Raw genomic sequence first — 27,438 nt, 5'->3', positions numbered from 1 at the left:
TTTATTCTATGTACACATTTTAAAACATTGGTGCAAATATTGTTCACAGTCCCTCATCTGACTGGCAAAACATGTTTATTTAATAACCAATATGAAATTGACATAATGCATATATGTAGCTATGTATCACTTTACAAAACATAAAGGGTAACTGTACACTAAATAAATTGGGGTCAATTGCCCATCTTTATTTTCCTCATTCATATATACAGTACATCCCCCATTGCATTCAGAACATTGGTTGACGTCCTCTACAGGCTGTGGCCTAAGCAGGGCCTCTTATAGGCCTTTCATAATGAACTGTTAAACTCTTACTGGAATGCCTGGAATGAGGAGGTAGCCATTGGTCTGAAGTCAGTAGTGGAAGACAGCTGGCCTGAGCCTTAAATTTATTTTACTGCTTCATCCCAGGCCTATTGTAAAATGATGGCCCAGTGGGGGCTGAGCCATCCTGGGTGGAAGTCATATGATGTCCTCCCAGGATCAGCCACGTGTACACCCCACAGGCTATGTTTCAGTGTACTGGGCTGCTGCTGGTACCATGTGATCGCTGTGACCAATCACAGCAGATCACATGATAATTATACACAATGGATGGCTTCCATTCATGGCCATTCATTATTTTGTACTATTGTGTTGATCTCTGTGATTGATCACAGTGATCACATGGTACAGACAGGGCCAATCACAGCCCTTCTGTACTATTTGTTTAGCCATCACTGCTAATCACAATAGTGCACACTAAATCAATGGATTTCAATCAGAATAAAATGGTTGCTTATAACGGTGATTATCACTGTTATAAGTAATCATGGTGTGTAATGATAAGAAAAATGGTAAGAAAAAAAAATGACTTACTATGGTATTAATGTATTGCTCTGGTCACAGTATGTAAAAATAGATTGTAAAAGAATTTAAAAAATGTAATTAAAAAGATAAAAAAAATAAATATTTTAAAAGTTAAAAACATATTAAAATGCTATTGCTTGTTTTCTTTTTTTTACATACTGTCACCAGTCAGTGTCCCTAATCACCACCACACCAGTTATATGATGAGACTGTACTGCACTGGTGACAGTATGTAAAAAAACTTCAAAAACTAAACTCACAATGCCTCTTACTAAATATCTTGAGCTGTCTACTTTCCAAATGGGTCATTTGTGGGGATATTTGTACTGTCCTGGCATTTGAGCCTCAAGAAATTAGGGTGTCAGTACATCAGGATTGATTTTCATATATATATATATATATATATATATATATATATATATATATATATATATATATATGTATATATATATACTATAGTTTGTGGACTACAAGCTAAATAATATACACTGATTTGGGTTATTTTCTTTTTCAAACATTTTATTAAATAATAAAATAAGCATACAAAGGTAGAGGACAAATAAGAATTATCCCTGAAAGAAAGGGGGACAATACAGGATGCACCTTGATGCAGTACAAAGACAGGGACGCGGCCCATAAAAGTATAGGATAAGTGGAGAGGTACACACATGAGAACGGTTAAACAACACAGTAAATATACAGTCATGCTCAAAAGTTTGCATACCCTGGTAGAAATTGTGAAATTTTGGCATTAATGTTGAAAATATGACTGATCATGCCAAAAAACTGTCTTTTATTTATGGCTAGCAATCACATAAAGCCACTTATTATCACATAATTTTTTCAATCCTTTTTAAATCATAATGATAACAGAAATCACCAAACTGGCCCTGATGAAAAGTTTACATACCCTGGAATGTTTGACCTTGGTATAGACACAGAAGGTGGCACATACAGTTTAAAATGGCAATTAAAGGTTAATTTCCCACATTTGTGGCTTTTTAAATAAGAATTATTGTCTGTGTATAAATAGTCAATGAGTTTGTTAGCTCTCACATGGATGCACTAAGCAGGCCATGAGATGATAGAAAAGAACAGTCAAAAGACCTGCGTAACAAGGTAATGAAACTTTACAAAAGATGAAAAAGGATAGAAAAAGATATCCAAAGCCTTGAATATGCCAGTCAGTACTGTTTAAACACTTAAGAAGTGGAAAATTAGGGGCTCTTTTGATACCAAGTCAAGGTCAGGTAGACCAAGAAAAGGGAGATGATTTGGGTTATTTTCACCAAAGAAATGTAGCATTATGCATTTTGGCCAGAATTTATGAATAAAGGTTATTTTTTTTATTATTATTATTTAGCAAAAAATAAAAAATCCCAAAAGAAAGCTCTATTTGTGTAAAACAAATAATACAAATTTGTGTTGCATGGCTGTCTAATTAAAGTGTGACAGCGCTGAAAGCTGAAATTTGGCCTGGGCTGGAAGGGGGGGGGTGAAAATATCCGGTATTGAAGTAGTTAAACTATATTTATCCTTTAAATGCAAAATACCTTCCAAATCACAAGTAATGTAGGGTTAATAATGATTATGAAGTAGGTTTATTAAAGAAGTAGAGAATGTCCACTTGGGAAAATAAATGTTCACTTAGATTAGTGGAAAAGGTAAAGCTTTTCACATTAAATACTCAACCATGGGCAAGGGAAATAACAAAAACAGGATTTTTAAGTGCATATAATTGTATAGACACAATTTCTCCTTATTCACTGTGCTACAAAAACTTTTACTTTACAAAGTGGAAATTGTTTACTTCTTTAGCAAATGAGCCACTATGTGTGGTCAGCAATATCCATGGAAATGGAACTGAAATTTTTAGAATGCTCTATGATGTTGTGTTCATTGTGTAAGTTATAAATTCACCCTATCAGACTCATAGTAAAAATTTTGAAAGATAGAAAGTTGAACCAGTTACACAGTGAGCAGGAGCACTATTTAATAATTGCCTTAGGCTCCATGCACACTGGGCTTAAAAAAACACCTGTTCTCTTGGGCGTAAAAAAACGCTCACATAGAGCATTATTTGCACAAATTTAGATGAGTTTAGGAGAGTTTTACATTTTTTTCTGCCAGTGAGCTCTAATCAGAAACGCGAATCAAAAGGGTTTTTTTTTCTGCCTCTTTAAACGTTGACCTCTAAATATGCCTCTTAACGTCCTAATGTACATGGGCACATAGGATAACACTGAGCTGCTTCTACAGGCAGAACACAAAACTTCTGAAGAAGCAGCGATTTTTAAGCCACTGTGCATGGAGCCTCATACTGTATTTATTGTATATAATTATATAATATATTTTATAATGTAATGTTCTGAAGGGATGTATATGGGATGAAGAGAATGAAGATGGCCAATTGAACACAATTTATTTAGTGTACAGTTGCCCTTTATGTTTTGTAAAGTGATTCATAGCTACATAGATGCATTAATATATCAGTATCATATTGGCTATTAAATTAAAGTTAACCTTTCCATTTATCCAATATGTAAGCATCAGCCTTTCAAATATACTCCTCCTTTCCACAACAAGAACACTGTTAGCAGACTAAACAGAAATATTACTAATATGTACATTTTCACCCTTTTATCAAGTCAGCAGCAAATCAAACAATTCTATCTTTAGCCCTCGTTCATATTGAAGCAACAGGTCAAATCACATGACAATTGCATGACAAGTCACAACCTATTGCCGGCAATCGCACTGTTCAAATCGGTGCAATGCCGACTTTGCGGTGCCATATTGACTTGAAAAAGTAGTTCCTGCACTACTTTTGGCATTTTCGGGTGCATGATGTCTTCTAAGTCACACCCGAAGTCACACTGACATGTGGCTCTGAAATTGTGCAATTTCATATGAAGTCACACAATTTCAAAGTCGCAGTCAATGTGAACAAGGGGTTAAAGCCCAACTGAAAATTTTAGGTAAAACTCACTAAATACATTCCAGGTGCATGAAAAGTCTTACAGTTCACTTTCATTAAAAGCAGCCACAGTTCTAATTAAAAGGCTGTCCCTTGTCAGCATACTATAGAGAAGGGCCCTTGCTCTTTGTATGGAAGCAGTCTCTTTACAGAATAACAACACCCCTTCTGCTGATTCAGAACTAGAACTCTCCAATTAGCAGGGAGCATTAGCTTATCTGATTGGAGAACTCTTGCTCTGACTCAGCAAGGGGTGCATTGAAGCTCTGCAGAAAGATCACTGCTTCTGCAAACAAAGTGATGTTTCTTCTCTACAGCATGCTGGCAGGGGGACAAGCTTTTATATTTGCCAACCTTTTGTTTTGATGTGCTTGGAATGTATTTAGCTGATTAAAACTGAAAGTTTAATAGGACTTTAAAAGTAAAGTTCACCTTTTTCTATAAACTAGCCTATGCAGGCAAAGAACCCCAGTAGCATTTAAGCACCTGACTACCACTGAAAGGGCAGAGGTGCCTTTGATGTGAATAGAACAATTGACAGACTGGCCTCAACTTCTGGTGGTAGCACCCAATGGAGGTCTAACTAGGTCTTTGCTAGTTTCTACATACATTGGCAAGGAAAAAGGCTGATGTAAATCCAGTGAAGACATCTTATTATTGTTTCTTTAACAGATAGGTCTCCTGACTCAAATAGCAAGCTTTAAAAAAAACTTTCAGAATTTACTATGGCACTGACCAGACCAAATCTATCAATCTGTCTGTGGGTTTTGAGCATATTTGGCTGGATTACCAGTTTTTGCAACACTTTTTTTTAGGGTTCAAATAAAAGTTTTTCATTGTTGAACTGCAGGCTGAAAGCCATTCCCTCAAAATCTAGCACATCTGTTTTTCAGAAAGCCAGCATTTACTTGCCAGACGTTACAGGGCATAATTTGTTCACTAAGTGACAAATTTATAGCCAGTTTATCTGATCAGTAAATTTAGTACATCTGGAAGCTCTAAGGTAGATAATGTTTCATGGACAGGTTTTCTGCCATGCATTATTAGTGAAGCCGAACCAGTGCAGCCGTGCCAACATAAACCTGCTATAGTATTATAGTATTATGCAGTGCATCGTGTTCAGACATGTTTTTATGGTACTTTGGGGTTTTCATGACTTAATTTTGTATGTTAATGTGACATGCTGCTGTATACATTTATCGACCTCCAGAGATCCCCAGAATGAAAAATAAGCTGCTTCTCCCGCCTTTTTAATCGCACTTTAGATAATATACTATGAACCATTTAGCAGTGACAAAGGCCTTTTTATAGCCTTGGCAATTTTCCTGCTTATTTAGAGAATCTTGGGATATTTTTTTTCTCCAAGGAGAAAATATTTGTATTGTATTAGAAAAACTCACACATTCCAAAGAATGCTCTTTAGTTATAGATATTTGTGAATATGCTAGAGGCAGACATTAGCTTGGTTATTAATAGTGAAGACTTTAATAATAATAAACCTTCTGAAGATACGGACATTGAAAAAAAAAAAAAAAAACTAAGCACTCTTTGCATTTAAAAGTATGTTCAGCAAAAATATTTTTTCTTTTTGATTATAATGAAGATGGGTTTGAACTCTTGTCAGAATTAATTGAGGTGGCTCTATTATGGAGATTTATCCTCACTTCCTGAAAAAGTAGAAGAAGAAGTTTTGGCTTGACACATGCTTTAAAATTGTCACATGTCAAAATTAATCAATTATAATAACAATAGAAAAAACATTTCTTCTATGGTGTCCCCATCCCTGTGTTAATATCTGTTAGAACTCTTGATGAGGAATTTGAATGTTTATTCCTTTGTGTGTCCACTGCTCCTGTATCTGATTTCGTACCTACTCCTCCTCCATCTGAATAGTTCTAAACCAGGGAAAAGGTCACATTGATTTCTACAGTATATGTTAGCTATGCTGTCAACCAGCTTGCTGTAACAAAAATATTGAACCAAAAGAAGATTCCCTTTTTTTAAAGAAAGTTTGTAAAGGGAGTTGATTTGATGTATTTAGCGATTTTATCTGCCTCTTATTTTAATCAATATTATGGTTTTCAAAAAGACTGGTATTTGTGTAAAATTCGGAAGAAATAAAATGTTAATTTACCAAAACTTTATGCAGAAGAGGAGTCTATTTTGTAAAGTGAACATTGTTATATATGGTGAAGCTGTGTTCTCGTCAATTAACCAATCGTGTGCTTGCAAATTATTATTTTTTTTATTCCCTTGCACATTATTGGCCATTAACAGTGAAAACAGGTTCATCTAACTTACTAGTATTTACTTTGAAGAGTGGACATACACATTGCAAAGTGGACAGCTTGAATTCATATGGTAAAACAACTTTATTGTGTCCAAAAAATCTTTTTTTTTTTTTTTTTTAGCTGAACATACTCTGTTGTTAAATCCTTTCACTCTCAGTAATGTAATAAGCATGAATGAGCAGATGATCTATGTTTCCTTTACTCATTCACATAGTGGGAGTCAGTACCTAGGGGCCCCTTTATTATAAAATATTCTGATAAGTCCTCAGCCTGCAGACCCCCATAATTACCGGACCAATGCTGTGGAAAGGAGGCCATTGTCCTCATCAACATTGGGACTAAGTGCTGTGCCAAGGGGCATGTTTGCATGTGGTCCCACTTGACATCCATATGAGGACGCCCCCAACAAGGATAGGAGTCAGGTATGTATTTTAATGACCTGCAAGTGCTTTTAAAGCATTGCCTGTGCAAGGCTTTGTGTATCCAAGTTTTTTGTCATTTCATGGGTACGTGCAATTTTAATTATTCTCCACAGTCTCTGCATTCAGAAAAAATATAGTGTTTGTAATGGGCCTTTACAAGTAATATTATCTTTTAAAGCTTATAATGAGATTTACTGGGGTGTGTTTACATCTAATTTGCAGAGTACATTTTTGTGTGTGCCTAACCTGTGTACACAGATCTGTACACCTAAAAAACAATATCTGTACACAACAGCTGTTGGCCAATTTTGCATTGAGGTATCTTCTGCAGTCTCTAAACTCTTTTAGTAAAGCCCTGGCCTGTTCTCCTCGCCTCTAGTTATATTGAACCTAGTTGTGCTATTTAAAATTGTCCAGCTGCTGGCCAATTTTACAATGCTGTGTCTTCTGTGGTCTCTTTAAACATTTGATTTTACAATATCACAGTGATCAAGGACTTCTTTATTTAAAATTGTTGGACTGTATATGGAATTTGAGTATTTTTTGACTTATCACATTGTGGGTAATTGTTCACTATTTGTATATAAAAGGGCTAGCCCCTACTTTTAGTTGCACATATTGAAAGTGTTTTTTAACACTTAAAGGGGCAGCTGCTTTTGACCTCTTGCTTACTGGGCACTTAAACCCCCCTCCTGCCCAGACCAATTTTTAGCTTTCAGCGCTGTCACACTTTGAATGACAATTGCGCTATCATGCTACACTGTACTCAAATGAAATTTTTATAATTTTTTTCACACAAATGGAGCTTTATTGTGGTTTTAATCACCACTTGGGTTTTTATTTTTTGCTAAACAAACAAAAAAAGACTGAAATAAAAAAAAAATGTTTCATAGTTTGTTATAAAATTTTGCAAATGGGTAATTTTTTTTTTTCATTGATATTCGCTGATGAGGCTGCACTGATGGGCTGCACTGATGGGCTGCACTGATGGGCACTGATACCCTGTTTCCCCGAAAATAAGACCTAGCGTGATTGTCGGTGATTGCTGCAATATAAGCACTACCCCCCAAATAAGCCCTACCCTGTTTCCCCCGAAAATATGCCCTACCCTGAAAATAAGATCTAAAAGGACTTTAACTAGGGCTTATTTGGGGGGTAGGGCTTATATTGCAGCCATCACCGACAATCACGCTAGGTCTTATTTTTCGGGGAAACAGGGTAGGCACAGATAAGGCGACACTGACAGGCACAGATAAGGCGACACTGATAGGCACTGATAAGACGGCACTGATGGGCACTGATAAGACCGCACTGATGGGCCCTGATGGGTGGCAATGATGGGTGGCACTGATGGGTGGCACTAATGGGCACTGGTAGGTGGCACTGATGGGCACTGGTAGGTGGCATTGATGGGCACTGGTAGGTGGCACTGTGGGCACTGATAGGTGACACCGTGGGCACTGATGGGTGGTACTGTGGGCACTGGTAGGTGGCACAGAAGCCTTTGCAGAGGCTCTCCATGATCGGGACTGATGTCCCTCTCACAGCCACTAGTGATCGTCTTTTTTCTTCTCCTCCTACCAGCGTGAGGAGAAAAAATAGCCGATAACCGACTCTGTTTACATCACATAATCAGCAGTTATTGGCTAACAGCTGATCACTTGGTAAGGGGTCTGGATTGACCCCTTATTCTGATCTGTGATCTATTTTATCAAATGTCTTTCCTTAGAGTTTATGTAGTTTAAAAAAAATACAGCACTGATTTGTGAACAGAGTGCAGTGTGGTGAGCTGGTGGCAAGAATCACACATACGCTGAATAATATGAACTGTATATTGTAGAACTTTACATCTGAGTACAATCAGGCTCGGTGGGAGAGCACACTCATCCCTAATCACTTACAGGAATAGTTACAGCTGTTCTGTACTTGAAGAGATGCTCACAGCTTCTGCCTCTAGAAGAGGGAATGCAGCCTGGCCAGTCCAACAAAAACGGGAGGCTTCCTAAATGGAGATAGCATATTGCATGCACTTTCCCTACTCGTCTGGAACTTCTCCCTGTGGTATGCGCTGTCCCTGACAGATGGGGAAACTGTCCTTACACTAACCAGTCGCATAATGATTGCCAAGTAAGGGGGCCAGGGGATTAAATGAGCTCTGCCCTCACCCAAGACGGCTCTAAGAGGTTGTGCAGGGCCCCAGCGTCCAATTAGACAGCTGTTCTCCTGGTGACTGCAGGAAGTCATAGAGTAACAAAGTTCCCCACGACTTCTTTCCCCTACTGTATTGGCGCTTTGGTTTAATGCCACCTACAGTGGGGAGTACAGACCTGCCTATAGATAGATAAACTTGTTTGTCAAAAAGCCAAAACTATGTGATTCAGCAGAAGACACACCAACCTGCTTTCTACTGGAAAATTAATACAAATGCTGAGAACTGTCTCCTAACTTTAAAAAGCATACTTCTGGGATTTTGCTAAAAAATGAAAAGTTAAACTAGCTTTATATTTTGCAAATTTACTCTTTTACTTTTGTATTAACTGTAGGCCTTATTAATCCAAATTCCAACCAAATGTGTAATCTGGATAGGATGTAGGGGGACATCAGGGTCAGGGACACAGTCCTCAATAAAAACCTGACAGATATTATGACCCCTCTCTACTCTATTCAAAAATGTTTGGCACTAGCCTGTTTTTAAAGCTCGAGTTTAGTTTAACAAAACATTTTTTCTACAGCTTTAGTTACATTACTATACCTGCAGGCTGCAAACTTCTGGATTCTGTAGAAATCTCAATTGCAGGGCTGCTCTTTTCTCTTTCTGTTGCTGAAGTTCTGGTGCTGTAGAAGTTAACAACTTCGGGTCTCTGAGCTCAGCTGCACTAAAGGTGATCTGGTGGGGACATGTCCCTCTTTCCTCCCCCTCCATTGAGAAAAGTTATTTCAATGATTAAATTGTCTGTAACATGATCTGTGAATGGGGGTGACAATCATGTGACTGATCAGACTCTTCCCATTTACAGATCATATACAGGCATATTACAGGCAGTGTAATCAGATGACAGTGTTTTGGATAGATGCTGTCATTAGTTATAAGAAAAACTGTTATTTTTCATTAAATTTATCAAAAATGGTCTTCGTTACAGGCGATGTGGATATAGTAAAGCTAAGCAGGATCCAGAAGAGGAAAAGATGCATTTTCATAATGGGCACAGTAAGTATCATATCTTTGTCACTTACATGTATTCAAATGATTCAATTTTTGCTTTCGTAATAGGAGCAAAGATTATCATAATCATCATCATCCTAATAATACCCTTTTTTCACATTCTAATTGTAATTATGGACTTTACATTCATAAGACAAATATATATTTGCAACAAGTAATACACTCCTCAGTAGCTTTAGAAAGTATTTATATGACATCTAGGATAGAACATCAAAGTTTATCTTGCTTACAATCTACAAAGTAAAAGTTCTGAGGTGCGTGGGCAAAAATGTTCTGTTTTGCAAAGCATTGTCCACTTACTTGGACACAGTAGCCAACTTAAATCAGTCTCTTTACAATTTGGTATACATGATTCAGCTTTACTTCTCATGTCTCTCACCCAGTCTGGATGTTGATGTGGACACCTGGCAGGAAGACTGCTTAGTCGTAAAGAGAAATGCCATTCTTTTCTAAGACATAGATTCATTTATTCTTCTAAAAGTTCAACCCTGGTTTGTGATTTGTGTAACACGTTTTTGCTGATGAACCTAATCAGGCTAACCACACACATTAAATGGGATTGTACAACCTCCTTTAGATCTACCAACAAGTATGTAGTGCAAGGATCTGCTTGATTGAATACAAATTGATTGGATAGATAACATAGATTGTCATATTACGTTCATTGCACAAAGATTGTATGGTCAGACAGATTGTAATGTGTAAGGTGAGCTTTAGGTCGACTTATTTGTGAATTGCATACTTTTGATAATGTATACAATATCACATGAATCATCACAAATTTTCAAAAGCTATAGAGGATTCCATTACTTGTTACTTATATGTTATACATTTGTCTTATGAAATGTAGTAAAAGTCCACAATTACAATTAGGATGTGAAATAATACCAATACTAATGCTTAAAATACAATTTTACATGTGTTTACCTGTAAAATAATATGTGAATTGCTTTTAATTTGTCTCTGAGGGTGTCCTTAAAGAGGAGGTCCAACCTCCTTCAGAAAAAAATAAACATCAGCAGCTACAAATATTGTAGCTGCTGATTTTTAATATTAGGACTTACCTGTCCAAGGATCCCGCAATGTCAGCACCCCAGCCCATTTTTCCATCAGCTCTCGGGTGCTGCTGCTGCCATTGCTTCTAAGGGAAACCAGCAGTGAAGCCTTACAGTTTCACAGCTGGTTCCCTACAGCGCATGTGCGAAACACGCTGTGCTTTCTGAATGGCCCGATGTCGGGGGAAGGAGGAGGGGGGCCAAACTTCCAGGTGATCTCGCTGCGGCCGTGGTTGTGGTCAAGAACAGGTACCCGCATCCCTTCCCCCCGAAAGGTGCCAAATGTGGCATCGGAGAGGGGGAGGAGGCAGATAAGCAGAGCTTCCATTTCTGGGTGTCCAGTTCAAAAAATATTTGATGTTTCAAAAATATTGTATGGTAACACCAGTATACGAAGGTTCTTCAAAAACTTTCCACACTTTTTTTTAACTCCATTAAATATAAAAAAGTGCAGAGACTTTTTGAAGACCCCTCGTATTTTCTAAAGATGTGTAATCCTGCTACTTTCTGACATTTGATAATTGTTTTATTAAAGCATTGGGATCTTTTTGCAGACCCCTCATCTTTTCTAAAGATGTGTAATCCTGCTACTTTCTGACATTTGATAATTTTTGTATTAAATCATTGAGATCTGTTGAGTAATATTATGTACTAAATGAACTATTCTTTTGTTATTGCTAATAGTAAACTGTAACTTTGCTAATTAAAGGTGAAGTAACAAGTTGATTTTATAGTCCACTTCCTCTGCTTCTAATTATATCTGTGCTGTTCACCTACCAGAACCTTAAGTATAAAGTCCTTATAGCTCCCTACTGATCAGTGTCAGACCCTATACAGTACTAAGAACCACCCTCCTACTCCTTCATAGTGCTTGGCTCTGATAATTGACTTATCAGGTGGAAAGGGGAGGAAGGGAAATTTACATATACCCCCATACTGGGTATTTTACTGGGCATTTCATAGGGCTTCTGGTGAATGGGTTGGAAGGGGGGTAGGGTGAAATGATAAAGGTAAGTATAAGTATCAGTGGAGGTGGGCTATAACGAGGACCTGTTATTTTGCACTAAATTGTCAAAGTGACAGAATGATTTTAAATTTACATTGGGAAAATGCAAAATCGGGTGCGGCTCTGCATAGAGACCAATCAGCTTCCAGGTTATTTTGTTAAAGCTTAATTGAACAAGCTGAAATTAGAAGCTGAATGACTACTATGCACCAGATTTTGCACTCTCTAGTTTTAGTAAACCACACCCATTGTGTTTATTTTTTTTACAAAAGATCACAGGCTGTGATATTGAAATACTTTCCAGATCCTGGTTTAACCACAGTGCTTTCTTGTTATGACCTGTAAGTTTGTTAATCCAAAATTGGATAAAAGTTATTTGGGCAAAACTGCATTTTAAACAGCAGTATACTGTATATTAAGGACAAGGAATCACATATGGTGAGTTGCCTTTGATTAGCATTTCTTTTTTTACTGCCTAATCCTTTCAGAGATAATATATGCCAGGAGGATTTTTTTTTCTTCTTTTTTTTGTTTGTTTTGTTTTGCAAACAAAATACATGTAATGGAAATGTTTTATTCTTAAATTTATATTTCTGACTAATAAAGAAATAGTATTCTGTTCCTCGACAGTTAAACTGCCAGGAATAAAGACATACATTGATCCTCATACCTATGAAGACCCAAACCAGGCAGTGCATGAATTTGCCAAGGAAATTGATGCTTCCAGTATAACTATTGAGCGGGTTATTGGAGCAGGTATGTTATTTTCCTAATCTAGCTTTAGCTGTGGCTCAATGTAATTTAGCTTTAAAAATAAACATTACAGCAAAAGGCCCACATTCAGCTTTAAAAAGATTCAAAATAAATTGCTCTGTGGGGGGTTAAAGTATATAAAGCAGCAATTTATAATTGGTCCTCTTCTGATGCCCTAAACATCTTCTGATGTGTCATTCAATACACTTCCTGTGAGCCTAGACTTCAGGAATCTACCCCTGGGGGACACATTATCAGGCCATCCAAGACTTACAAGAGAGTGTTGTAGAGGTTGGGGAAATACCATTATGAGGCTCAACTTTCTGCAACATTCAGGACCCACCCACAGTTAGAGAAAGAGGAGAAGGAAGGGGTCACAGAGGAGGTGAGAAGCGTGAAACTGAACCAAACAAAGCTAGAAAAAAAGGTGTGTATACAGTGTTTTTCTTTTAAATAAAGGGTGTAAGCAAAAATGGGAGGGCGGGGGTTGTAATGCAGAAAATGGGGAGAGGAGAAATTGGGCTTTAGCTCTCTTTTCCTGGCACAGTTTTGTACCCTATGCTAGGAAGTTGTTCTAAAGGCATTTCTATGTTAGATTAAACGTATGTATGTTTGTTATCATCATGAACAGTATAGTGATATGCAATAACCAATGGTAACAGATAGGACAGAAATCTGTTTGATTTGTTGCTATAGTTAGTGCACAGTAAACCTCAGTATATTTATAGATGGACTTAGACACTGGGCAACCAACAATCAAACATGGCCCCAGCTTAGTCTGCATGTTAGTCTAAGCATGCCCCAGATGAAGGTCTGACCAATCCACAGCAAACATTACCCACAGCAAATTTGGTGGATACTCACGCCAGGCTGCTGTAAAAGTTCTTTATTTGAATTGTGGCAACAAAATAATAGTTCTTTCATGCTGTGCTGTTCTCAGTTCTTTTTCAAACAGAGGTGCACTAACTCATGGCAACAGATATAACAGAAATACCTTTGATTAAGTGCTATGGTTGGTGCTTTACATACTTATGTAAAGAGTAGAGATGGGTAAATCTGCCTGAGTTCAGCAAATTTTGCTTGAAATTCCACAAACCCAAATATATTATTATTTATTACAAGTATTGCTAACAATTTATGCAATGCTTTACAGTTTATACATTCACATCAGTCCCTGCCCTCAAGGGGCATTCTAAGGACCCTACCTCAGATACATAGACACACATACTAGGACCAGTTTAGAGAGAAAGCAATTAATCAGAGATTTCCTGAGGGTTTAGCACTTACTAAAGGCAGGTTGGTTGGAGGGCAAATAGCTGGAAAAGGTAACATAAATAGAAAGACACACTGAAGAGGAATCACGTTGATGTGTAGATTTATAAGCTAGACTGACCTCACCCATCTTCACCAATGAATGAAAGTGCAGTAGAATTGTTTTTTTAAAACAACATTTGAAACAGAATTCATGCTTTCAAAGCTTCTAGCTCTGATTCAATAAAATGACAGTCAAAGTGTAATGTGATGATGTTGCCATGCTATTTTCTCAGTTCCTTCTTTTGTTGTATAATCACTGCATCAGAAAGCTCGCCAGTCACTGGAATAATGGAATTTAGTAAAGGAGTAAATGTTTCACATGCAAAGCTTTACCTACTCTAAATCATTCAATTAGGAGTCAAATACATTTTTATTTCTTTTTAACGTGCACATTTTTAGGGGTTTACTGTAAACACAGGTTTGGTTGGTTTGAAAAATGCACTCCTTTAGGAGCTTCATCCCATTTGTGAAGCTCTTTCCCATTGCTTAATATGTTTTCCAATTTCCAAGTGGGATTTGCCAACTTCAGGGATGACAGTTACAAAGAGAAGTACATAGGATACAAAGAAAATTAGAAAAGAAAAAGCTGAACATAACTTTTTGGTTTCCATAGTTTTTATAACATAGAGTTAATAGCAGTTATAGCTGTATAAGTGAAAGGGGAAAACACAGGAAGTGCCACCTAAGTGCAGTATTAAAAGCAGGTGAAAGGTTCACAGCGCATCCTGTGGCCACCAGGAAGACAACCAGAACCAGCGTGGAACGCAAGGAAGTGATGTCACGGACAACGGGGAGACATCCAGAAGAGCTGTTACAGTCAGACAAGATGGGCCAGCAGGGTACGCGCTCGGAGCATCAGCTAATTCTACAGTCAGACAAGACAGGCAGGCTTAGTCTGCCTGCCCATCTTGTCTGACTGTAACAGCTCTTTCAGATGTCTCCCTGTTGTCTGTGACGTCACTTCCTTGCATTCCACGCTGGTTCTGGTTGTCTTCCTGGTGGCCACAGGACGTGCTGTGGACCCTTCACCATCACAGCCATGCATAGGTGTCAAATTTGGACACTGGGAGTTACCTGGACTACCAGACTACAGATGAGCTCATGTTTTATCTTCATCTTGTGAGTGATTTTATGTAACCCTGCTTTTAATACTGCACTTAGGTAGCGCTTCCTGTGTTTTCCCCTTTCTATTCTATATATAGAGTTGGCTTTCTCTGAGGACAGCTGCTGCCTTCATTGCCCCACCACTCCTTTCTAAGGACTTATGAACTGTTCATGTACTGCCTATGAGTGATCTATTTAATGTTTTAGTTACACTGTCCTTTGCACTTACAGATATTTATATCATTATAGCCGTATAACTGACCAACTATAAGACAAAAAAGAATAGTAAACAAAATGAAAAAAGTTATTTTGAATGTAGTTTTTTTCAGATTTTTTTTTGCAAGCTGACTTTAATGTTGATGTAAAAATACATGTGTAGATGGTAAAGATTGATTGGTTGAATGGCTAATTGACTAGTTGATTGCATTTATTGTTATTTCTGTGCAGGTGAATTTGGGGAAGTTTGCAGTGGCCGAATTAGGCTACCTGGAAAGAGAGAGTTTCCTGTGGCAATCAAGACTCTTAAAGCCGGATACACCGATAAGCAAAGAAGAGATTTCTTGGGAGAAGCAAGTATAATGGGACAGTTTGATCACCCAAATATCATTCATTTGGAAGGAGTAGTCACAAAAAGTATGTAGCTTTTTTTTTTATTTCTTCCATAATTTTTTTTAACCATTAACTACTTAATTTTTTTTTTTTTTAAATCAGATATTTTTTATTTATTTTTTTTAAGAGCAGTAAACACAAGACACATACACAAGCCATGTACACAGCAGTCTAGTTGCAGTGAGTTGATAAAACAACTTGATTTTTATGTAAATAGCTACAGCATAATTCAGTTCATTGCAGTTGTTGATATGCATGATAAGTATCTAAATAAAATCATAGTAAAGAAGAGTGTGCTTTATAGAATATATAACTTGATGTTGACTGGCCAGTATGATCTTAAAAATGGGTGCACAAACCTCAAAGTAAGATTTTAATTTTTACTTGGGACTGACCTAGGTAACTGAGAAGGAGCATAGGAGAGTTTCAGTAGAAAATTAGATTTTTGGGGTGTAAAGAAAAGGGATGATATCAGGAGCCCTGGGGAAGTGTTGATTAAGTTAATAACGAATTGGAAATCATTTCATAAAAGCGGCTTTCCTATATGTAGTCATCCTTGGACAATATTTTTGTCTGAAGATAGTGTGTCAAATGGACTAGTTGATTTAGATGGACTTTACATAAGCAACTAATACATTAAAGATTAACTCCAGCTAACACTTTTTAAGCAGTAACAGAAATAGTTTTTTTTTCTTTTAGGATAAAAGTTTTAATTAAATGAATAAAAACTGACCATTATAAGCACCCATTTCAGTGCTAAAAGGTTTCTCTCATACCTCTAATTGTCACTTTTGCACGATAACTTGGTGTTTTCAAGAATGCTAAAAAAAACACACTTACTGGCCAGACAGACAGGTAAAAATAAAGTAGCAAAATAGAAGGATCTAAGGATTGGAAAGCTGCAATATATTACATTTGTTGTTCGGTTTACATATGCTTTAACCATATGTAAATACTGATATTAGTATTAGATGCAGCATAAAGTTGTTTAATAACTAAGAACGCAAAGGATAAAGTATATATTATAGCAGATAAACATACTGAAAACACTTTTTAACAGCTTTCACATCCACGCTAATTGTTTAGGTGTGCTGTGTTTCTTTTCCAATATGGGCAAATAAAAACCGAAGTAATGAGAACTATCATTGTAACACATGTCCGATTTATGTATTGTGTTTCTATTCTTTTGGTGTATAAATTGATCTAATGCTGAAATTTTACAGGGTTATTTTCTTTCTGATCTAGCTAAAACATCCACTTGGCTTCTAATGTGACTTCTAATTTGCCGTGTTATTTGTGTCTTTTAATTTCATGCTTTCTGGTCTGGTGCTAATGTGCTCAACAATTACTTTCCTACTGCAGCACCCAGATGAGGAAAATGTAACACAAATACATATCCTGAAGATATTTATTCACTGTCAGCTTGTTTTCTTCTAAAGAAGCTGTGCAGAAAAGTTAGAGTTACTATTTTGCTAACATTCCAGTTCTTGACTGGGGATTTGTAATAATAGCATTGGTGTCAGGGACAATTTGAATTCCAGGGTGCTGCGCTTTGGTAAATTTACACCTACTCAGAATAGTTTGCAACATATGGCTGGTTTACTATATTATATATTTTACACTGACCCCAAGCCCCTAATGCCCCATACACACGATCAGAAATTCCACCAGCAAAAGTTGGATGTGAGGTTTTGGTCGGAAATTCCGACCGTGTGTATGCTCCATCGTACTTTTGCTGGCGGGAATTCCACCAGCAAAAGATTGAGAGCAGGTTCTCTATTTTCCCATCGGAAAAAGTTCCTGTCGGGAATTCCGTTCGTCTGTATGCAATTTCGACGCGCAAAAAATGACGCATGCTCGGAAACAATTTGACGCATGCTCGGAAGCATTGAACTTCATTTTCTCGGCTCGTTGTAGTGTTGTACGTCACCGCGTTCTTGTCGGTCAAAAGTTTAGAGAACTTTCGTGTGACCGTGTATATGCAAGCCAAGTTTGAGCGGAATTCCATCAAAAAAAACCATCCAAGATTTTTTCGATGAAAATTCCGATTGTGTGTACGGGTACTAGTTTTCTTCAAAGATTAATTTAGCTACATACAGAAGCTCTCTTAGGTCTTTATTGATGTCTGTGTGCCCTTTCAAAAGGATCTTGTCAGAGGTTTTGACCTTTCCTACTTTACCTCCTGACTCAAAAAAGTTTTGGTTGGCATAACATACAGTGTAGGAATCCATAAAAATAGAAATTGCTCTTGAATCTGATATAATGTGTAAAAAGAGAGGACAAGTGTAAGCTAATTTTGTTAAGTAGATGTATTTATTATAAATATTTCTAACAAATAGATAGATAGATAGATAGATAGATAGATAGATAGATAGATAGATAGATAGATAGATAGATAGATAGATAGATAGATAGATAGATAGATAGATACTAGATTGATATAAAGATATATATTTTATCTTTATGTGTAGAATAACATCTTCTGTCGATCCATTAAAAATGTTACCCTCTTGTTTTCTTGATGTTGAATTTGCTAAAGCAGTACATTTGATTTTCCCTGTAGCTTAGCAAAGCTGTAAACATTTTGCTCAGAGTAGCTGCTCTCACTTAAACCATTTAATCATGCATTAAAGTAACTCCTATTTTTTAATTTCTCTGCACAAGTGAAAATGCACTCCTTTAGTAAATTGTCCCATAGAATCATTAAATGCTAATTTATTTTAGCAAAGCCTATCGTGAGATAGTGAGACATGTCCTCTCTGTGCTTGCGGGTACTTGGGTTTCCTGGCTTCAACACTCCAACAACATGCTGGTAGGTTAATTGGCTCCCATCTAAAGTTGGCCCTAGTATGTGTATGCATGTATGCATGCATGTGAGGTGTGGTCCCTAGATTGTAAGCTTCTTGAGGGCAGGGACTGATGTATATGTACAATATTTAACGTGTTGCATGAATTGTTGGAGCTGAATAAAGACCTATATTCTTAATGATAATAACAATTGTAATGGGAACAAGGATGGTGTGGTAAACGGCAATATTGGTAAATCAGATCATTTGTGACATTTGTGACATTTTTTGCAATTCATTTAAAAACCCTAATAAAAGTGAAAGTTCCCTTCACCCCCACCCAGGAGAATACAATTAAGAAAATAAAGTTAACATAATGATGAAAAAGCCGACATTCCTTCATTTCTTAAACCCTTTAACACCTTCACGCCTAAGGGTAAAACAAATGAGTAAAACTTTGAGTAAAACTGGTCATATCATCACAACCACTTTGTGTATCTAGGATTATACCTTGTTTTTTTCAGGACAAATAAGGCCTTTTGGCGGTAAATGGTAAAGGATATCTCCTGCTTTTTTGTTTTTATCAAAGGAAAACTGTCCCAAAATAGTAAAAAAAATAATTTACTTTTAAATTTAGCTGTATATTTCTTGCTATTATCATAATTTACCACCAAAGAACCATAAAGAATCACAAAGAACATAGCACCCCTACCCATTCACGAAATGTGTAAAAAGTGAATAAAGACAATAAATGAACTTTTCAAAATTCCTTTATAAAAAAATAAAAAACAATGTCCCCTGCTGTATATCCATCTCACGCCACCCGCTGCACCACCCAACCCGAAAATAAAAAAAAACCTCCGGCCTCATTGTACGCTCCCTGCGGACTGCCTGTTCCTCTGTCATTTCTTAAATAGCTAAGGGGCAAAGTCACCTGATGATGTCAGCGGGTGATCCCCACCCCCTTGTAATGTCATCAACCCAGCATGCCCCAGTTGGTGACGTCACAAGGGGCAGAGTCACCCGCTAACATCACCGGGTGACTACGCCCCTTAGCTATTTAAGAAATGTCAGGCGGAGGAGCAGGGAGTCCGTGGAGGGCATTCAACAAGGCCAAAGGTTTTTTTCTTTTTTTGGGGTTCAGCAGTGTGGAGGGCATTGCTTGTTATTTTTTAATAAAACACTTGTTTACTGTCTTTATTCACTTTTTACACATTTTTGGTGAATGGGTAGGGGTATGAGATCTGGGGGCTCCCTTGTTAAAGGGGGCTTCCAGATTCCAATAAGCCCCCACCTGCAGAGCCCCCTGCCCCAAAGCACCTCCCCATGTTGAGGGCATGTGGCCTGGTATGGTTCGGGGGGGGGGTGCTTGCTCGTCTCCCCCTTTTTCTGGCCTGCCAGGCTGCATGTGCAGACAAGGATCTGGTATGGATCTCAGGGGACCCAATGGCATTTTTTTTTATTTTGGCGTGGGGTTCCCCTTAGAATCCATACCAGACCCAAAGGGCTAGGGAACCCACACTGCTTTTTTTTGGAATTTTCTATTGCCAGCATTGTTTTGTTTACATTTCAGTTGTCAGTGGGGAAGCCCGCTTACAGCTGATAAGTCGTCGGTTGTTAAGGACGCGGCGGCCACCTTCCCTGCTTGACAACCAGCTATTTTTCACATGGAATTCGAATCGGTCAATCATTTTTCTACTGATCCAAGTTGTAATTGTTCTGAACATTTGAAATTCATTAGAAAACGAATAAACAAAATTAATTTTAAAGAATTTTAACGAAATTCGTTACTATCCATTACTATTTCATTTGGAGATTCTGATACATCTGAATCTCCGAATAACCAAAAATTCACCTGAATTTGTATTTGGACAGAAATGAATTGCACATGTCTAGTGACAGGCATTGTTTGCTTTCTCAGCCTCAATGAACCAGCACAGTGTTATATTATTCAAAAATTTGAGCGGGGAGGGGAAGAAAATTTATTAGACAAATGCCAGCATACAGAAAATTAAAAATGTAGGTTCACTTTTATCAGTGATATCTAAAAATGTGCCCTTTGAATGTGGCAAAGAAAAGCACCTGTTACAACTAAATTACAATTGTTGGTAAATGTTATTTGGCCCTGTAAATGTGCAGCAAAAATGTTTTATATATAGTGTGAATATTTCTCCAGGGAATGTGTTATTAATACCTAGCAAATACAATATGCCCCTGTGAATCATGGATCCTTGTTATAGTTATCAATAGTGATGTTTTTAAAAATAAGATTTAAATCACTTGGTTTTATTTGAAGGATTTAACCCACAATTATCAAAACAGGTTATTGTAGACACTGCAATAACTGTAACTATTATAATTGATGTTATTGTCATTACTGTATCATTACTGTTATTTATGTATGGTTTATATTATAGAAACAAATCCATATATTATTTGCTATCTTAAGAAAAAGTTTTTGTTTCCTACAGGCAAACCAGTGATGATTGTCACAGAATACATGGAAAATGGCTCTTTGGATACTTTTCTAAAGGTAGCATTGCTTATGTGCTATACTTAAATGAGATAACCTTTTATTTCATATAAAGAAAAGTCCCTTGTCTAAAGTCTGCTATCTGCTGACAATACTCAGCTGGTCCAGACATCCAGAGAGATCCCGACTTTAATATTGGCATCCACCCAGATGCCTGACCAGCAGCTGGCTCAGCTTCTCAGCATGCCAATGAGAGCATGAGCAAGCTGCTACAGCACCCACCCTCTCCACAGCCCAGTGCTCCAGTGAGTGCTGGAAGGACAGAGCTCACTGAAGGCCAAGAACTGAGCGATCAGTGATCTTTGATAGATTGGTTCTTAGTCTTGGAGCCAGCAAACCCCATATTTCTCTTTTAACGTAACCCACTTTTAGATAACCCGGTGAGCATACTAGGCTTTATGTTATCACATAGTGCACATCATTGCTTGAGTAGTCCTTTTATTATGCATTGTATTAAGCCTGGACATTTGATGGCAAACAAAAATGCTTTTCTAACCAACTGAAATCACCATTTTTCCCATTTCCAGGGCAATTTTGTAGCATTTGATTGCAATGTTGGTTGCTCATGTGCTTGTATATTGTCTAGGGCTCCTTTCCAGTGCATGGCTGCCAAGCGTTGCTCGTGTGAGTTATTGCACAAGACACTGTCCTAGCTTAACCTTCACTGAAAACCCTGATGATTTTCTTAAAAGGAAAAAAAACACCTCTCATTTTAAAAAACACTGCCTTCTAATCAGAGTTTATAAATGTGAACATGGTTGGCAAACCATGAATGCTCGGTGTGTTAGCAGTTCTAACTATATAAATCCTTAAAAAGGCTTTCCATGTTAAATTAAAAGCAGACTCTTTCTCTAGATTCTTCTTAGCCATTTAAGAAAAAATTGCAACTCTTTTCTGTGATTTGCAATTTTAGAAAGTGGCAGTTCTTCCGTTAGAAACTATAAAACATTGTTTTTTCGAACAATAGTTCTTTAAAACTCAGCTCCAGGGAAAAAGTTTCTAGTTTTAGATAAAGTGGGGAATAGTTAGCTCCCCCATCAGTGTTTAAAACTGTCTGTGTCAGACTACTTAAATAAAATTAAAACTAAAGTTAGCATGCCAACTACAGTTCTGATGCAGAAATGTCATGTTTCATAAAGATGTAGCAAGGACATACAAAGGTTTAATAGAGTACATAAATCATAATAAAATGTACAGTAAAAAGTATAACAAAATATAATCAAAACATCTTTTTACAAAATTATATTTTAGGTATGAGCATACCAATGTATGGTGGCCACAAAGATGCAGTCATGCAGAAATTGAAAAAGAAATGAGGTACTATAAAGAAGGAATGTTTCTTGGTGCCCACACCCCAGACTGTATCTTTGTAGCCACCATATTTTGTATGCTTATTTCTGAAAGCTGGTATTAAGACTAAACAAATCCAATAAAATGAGGCTGAGCCTCAGAATATCAAATAGATTGACAGAGTCGTTTAAGGGAAACAAATCCTAATTTCAATCAAAGTGAAGGTGGTACCCTCTGTGCTACTATAAAAAGGATGCAAAGATGAGGTACACCTTTTTACAAAGTGCTATACCTCTATAAAATATTGATATGCAATACATGAAACAGTGATAAGTGCAATGTTTTTTTAAAGAAACAATTTTACTGTATTTTCTGTTGGACTAACATTAATTTCCCTGGAGAATTTCAGAACTGAAACATGCATATTATTATTTTAAAATAATATGAGTACAAAAAAAGAAAATCTGCATACGTGTTCCATGTCAGTGACTCAGAAAGTGTTTTAGAAAAAGGGTCATCACATCAGCCAGGCAAATTGCATTTTCAGACGAAGCTTAGGCAGCACCTGTATACATGACAGGCTTACTTTAAATAAAATGTTGTTTGTATACAAAATAGTGGCAAGCTTGGATGAACTACCCTAGAGCTTCTAATTATATAAAGAACTGTAACTTATAAAAAATGGACCTTCAAATTAAAGTTAAGAAGTAAATTATCTCTTCCATATTGAACGTATCAGCTTGATAACCGGTCTCCGCTTACAGTTTGAACCCAATTGGGGTAAGCGAGACCAAGACATATTAAGCTTGATATCATCTTGTTACCTTGTTACCTTATTACCATTGTTTAGCTATCTTTGACTGTACATACTTTTAAGCGTATACTTATAAGAAACCTCATTAGTGAATTGTTTATTGTCATGAACATATGCTCTTGTTACTGAAGAAATAAATAAAAAAAAATGAAAAGTAAAAAAAAAAAATGTTGTTTGACTCTGTGCCCTTTCACCGTGAAAAGCAGTATGTCTAATCTGTAAATATTCTTTCCTCAGAAAAATGATGGCCAGTTCACTGTGATTCAGTTAGTGGGGATGCTGAGGGGCATTGCATCTGGAATGAAGTACCTCTCAGACATGGGCTACGTACACAGAGACCTGGCAGCAAGAAACATCCTCATTAACAGCAATCTGGTGTGCAAGGTTTCAGATTTTGGCCTTTCTAGGGTTCTTGAAGATGATCCTGAGGCTGCATACACAACAAGGGTAAGTTTTATATACAGTCTATTTTTATATTAGAGACCTAATGGAGGCCGAGACCTTGGGGCACCACCCATATAACACTGCACCAACCAGACACAGTAATTATGCCAAAACGTTTAAGGTCACTTTGCCACCTCTATGCCGCATATATTCAGAAATATCAGTGAATCTAAGACAGTGGTAACCTGCGTACGGTGCAGCAATGGGAAACCATAGGGAAAAGAACATGGATAAGAAAAGAGGAAAAAGGAGAGAATGGAAGCAAGGATACACTTTAATAACATAATATGAGTACTATCCTGTAGAGACCATTGAGGACCATATTGACCAGTTGGAAAGGTATCTAGACATACAACCATCTTTGATGGCTAGTATCTTCTCATATTCTGCAATGTTGTTGACTTTTAAGATTAGCTCTCTTACACTTGGGATTTCATTTGTTTTCCAGTTACTTACTATCAGAGATCTGGCCGCGAATAGAATATGCATTGCTATAGATCTGACTAAAATGGGGTATTCTGTTATATTTACACTCAAAATAGCTTTTTCGATGGAAGGTTGTGTGATGACCCCCGTGACCCTTGCTATCAGTTTGAAAACCGCTGACCAGAGCCCACGGAGGTGAGGACATGCCCAAACCATATGGGCCAGTGTTCTGACCTGACCGCAGCCCCTCCAGCATAGATTGGTGTTGTTATCAGAAAATTTTGCAACTATGTATGGGGTGTAATGCCATCTAGTGAGCAGTTTTTGTGCTAGTTCATCATAGTTCGAACATCGTGAGAATTGATGATTACATTTGATCGTGCTCAGCCATTGTTTGTCTGTAAAAACTTTACCCAATTCTTTTTCCCTTTTATGTTGTGGGTTGAATTTAACAAAAACCGATTTAGAGTTAAGTATGTTATAAACTAGGGAAATACCTTTTAATTTGGGGTTAGTGGAAGTTAAGTACCTCCAAAGTGTTGTGGGGATAGGGAAGTTGTTTGTGTTTAGTTTTCTAAAGGTGGATGCAATTTGAGAGTACGTTAGGAACTCAGAGGCAGGTATGTTAAATTTATTCTGTATTTCTGAGAATGGCATTAAATTATGATCTTTAGTGAAGTCTTGTAAATAGAGAGTTTTCCCCTTCAACCAGTGACCTAGGGAAATGTTCGGAATTAATCAGTGCAGGGATTCTAATGGAATGGGAACCTTGGTAAATTGTAATGAGGGATGTGTTACCTCTTTTAAGTACGACCAGGCAAACAGGGAAGCCTGAATTGTAGGATGATCTATTATTAATTTGGTCTGCAATATATTTTGTGCTATTAGGATGGCCTTCAGTGAGTGAGGGAACAACCAGGATCGTTCCAGTTTGCACCATGGTTTAGTCTCAGGCTGTTCAAACCAGCTTTTAAGCTGGTCCAATATCACCGCCATGTAGTAGTCTTTCAAGATTGGGATACCTAGCCCTCCCACTGATTTGTGCTTCCTTTGCATCAAGACAGGGAATCTTGCTCTCTTACCGGCCCATACAAAATTTGAGAGTTGTTTCTGCATGGCTGTGAAGAAAGAGGCAGGGATAGGGATCGGTAGAGCTCTAAAGAAGTAAGTCAGTTTTGGCAAGATTAACATTTTGTATGCCGCTAGACAACCGCCCCATGAAAGATAGTGTTTCTGCATTTTTGATAGTTCCTGTTGTAATTTTAAGATTAGAGGGTGATAGTTGGCTTCGTACAATTCTGCAATAGAAGAAGTTAGTCGGACTCCCAGGTATGGGATAGCTTCGGAAGGGTTTGGAAGATCACGTTGGATAGCCATTTTAGTGGGGTTATCTATTGCTGTACCTAGAATGCTAGATTTTGAGGCGTTAACCTTGTAGTATGACATCTTACTAAAGTGAACTAGAGTATCATGAGCAGCTCTGAGAGATTTATATGGGTTAGACAATGTCAAAATTACATCGTCAGTGAAAAGTGAGATTTTATGTTGGTGGTTTCTGGAAGGGATTCCTTGGATTACTGGGTGGGTTCTAATTTTTTCCGCTAGGGGCTCCATGATTAAGGCGAAAATCAAAGGGGACAGAGGACACCCCTGCCTAGTCCCATTGGATATCTTAAAATTTTTGGAGAACATACCTTCTGTTTAGACGTACGCTGAGGGAGAGAAGTATAATGCCTCAATAGCTTTTTGGATGGGACCCGTTATGTTGAACTTCTGTAGGACCCTATCCAGGTATCCCAAATGCACTCTATCAAAGGCCTTCTCTGCATCTAGTGTCAGAAGCAGAGAAGGCCTTTTCGACTTCTCAGCAGAATGAATAATGTTTATCATTCTTCTGGTGGCGTCATTCGCTTGACGGCCACTCACAAAGCCCACTTGGTCTTGATTAATAAGGTTCGGCAGAAGAGTGGACAATCTATTTGCAATCAATTTGGCAGACAGTTTGACGTCCACGTTCAACAGTGAGATGGGTATAAAATTTTGTGGTGTGGTAGGTTCCCTGCCTGGCTTAGGCAAGGTGATAATTGTTGGCATTAACATTTCCGGTGGGAAAGAGGCTTTGGATATTGCGGCATCAAAGATTTGTTTTAGGTACGGAGACAGTTCACTTTGGAACAGTTGGTAGTATTCAGAAGAATACCCATCTGGACCAGGTGATTTATTGTGCGGCATACTCCTAATCAATTTTTCGATTTCAGGGACTGTAAATGGCAAGTTGAGCCAGGATAGGTCTGTTTGGGAGAGTTTTGGAAGGTAAATAGAAGCAAGGAAATCAGATATGACATCCTCCATGGGTTGATGTGTATCAGGGTTGTCTCTAAGATTATACAAGGATTCGTAATAGTCACTGAACGAGTCATCAATTTCTTTAGGGTTGGAAACCTTTTTCCCTGTTTTAGGATTGTGCATATGATGGAGTTTTTGTTGAGTAATTTTGTCTTTCAACTGATTTGCCAACAGTTTCCCTGCCTTGTTACCACAACAATAAGAGTTATCTTTCAAGGCACAAAGACGGTTCTGCTGCCGGGAAATCAGGAGAGTACGTAGTTCCTGTCTTGCAAGAAATAATGAATCTCTAGTTTTTTGTGTTGTATTTTGCTTGTTGCTAATTTCTAGTTTTTGAATAGTTGATAACAAATCGTTGAGCCGCTTCTTCTATTGCCTCTTTAGTTTACTACTCATTTGTATTAATAACTCTTTGATATATACCTTGTGCGCATTCCATAGTGTGATGGGATCATCCACCGAGCGAGTATTAAATTCAAAGCACTCCTTAAGAGCATGCCTAATATATTTCAAATTTTCTGGTTGGGATAGAGTAAAGATATCGTTCTTCCATCTATTTGCTCTAGTTTCTATTCCTTGATCCCCCACACTGATGGAAATGGGCGCATGGTCAGACCATGTTATAACATGGATATTCGATTTCACAATTTTTTGCAACATGAATGAATCCACCAAAAACAAATCAATGCGCGAGTATGTGTGATGTACATTAGAAAAAAAAGTTAAGTCTCTTTCAGAGGAATGTTGACATCTCCATACATCAAAAAGGTTGGAAGAAGCAAGGAATTGGGACAAGGTTGGTCTCCTTTGTTGGGAGCGAAGGAGCGAAAGTCCAATTCTTTGTTAGGGATTGCATTAAAGTCGCCAGTTAAAATGACATGCCCTTGTTTTAAGGATTCCACTTTTTTCCAAATTTTTCTTAGAAAACTAATTTGGTGTACATTTGGCAGATAAATGTTAACCAACGTGTATTTGGTCTTGAAAAGTTCACAAATTAACCGCTTCAGCCCCGGAAGATTTTACCCCCTTCCTGACCAGAGCGTTTTTTGCGATTCGGCACTGCGTCGCTTTAACTGACAATTGCGCAGGCGTGCAAAGTGGCTCCCAAACAAAATTGACGTCCTTTTTTTTCCCACAAATAGAGCTTTCTTTTGGTGGTATTTGATCGCCTCTGCGATTTTTATTTTTTGCGCTAT

General features: G+C 37.6%; 1 protein-coding gene across 3 annotated transcripts in view; it reads left to right on the top strand.

Annotated features, from left to right (window-relative positions):
• Window positions 1–27,438, top strand: part of EPHA5 (EPH receptor A5) — a 539,960-nt gene that overhangs the window by 485,662 nt on the left and 26,860 nt on the right. For 2 of the 3 annotated variants that reach the window (XM_073597764.1, XM_073597752.1), the window contains exons 9-13: window positions 9,680–9,747; window positions 12,436–12,579; window positions 15,442–15,627; window positions 20,861–20,922; window positions 23,264–23,473. In XM_073597764.1, the coding sequence (XP_073453865.1) occupies window positions 9,680–9,747; window positions 12,436–12,579; window positions 15,442–15,627; window positions 20,861–20,922; window positions 23,264–23,473 (670 nt within the window). The remainder of the gene's footprint in view (window positions 1–9,679; window positions 9,748–12,435; window positions 12,580–15,441; window positions 15,628–20,860; window positions 20,923–23,263; window positions 23,474–27,438) is intronic. The other variant, XM_073597756.1, reaches the window with a different exon arrangement.

Source organism: Aquarana catesbeiana, linkage group LG01, assembly GCF_042186555.1.
Source record: "Aquarana catesbeiana isolate 2022-GZ linkage group LG01, ASM4218655v1, whole genome shotgun sequence".
NCBI classification, from domain to species: domain Eukaryota; kingdom Metazoa; phylum Chordata; class Amphibia; order Anura; family Ranidae; genus Aquarana; species Aquarana catesbeiana.
This window is presented reverse-complemented; position numbering and strand designations above follow the sequence as displayed.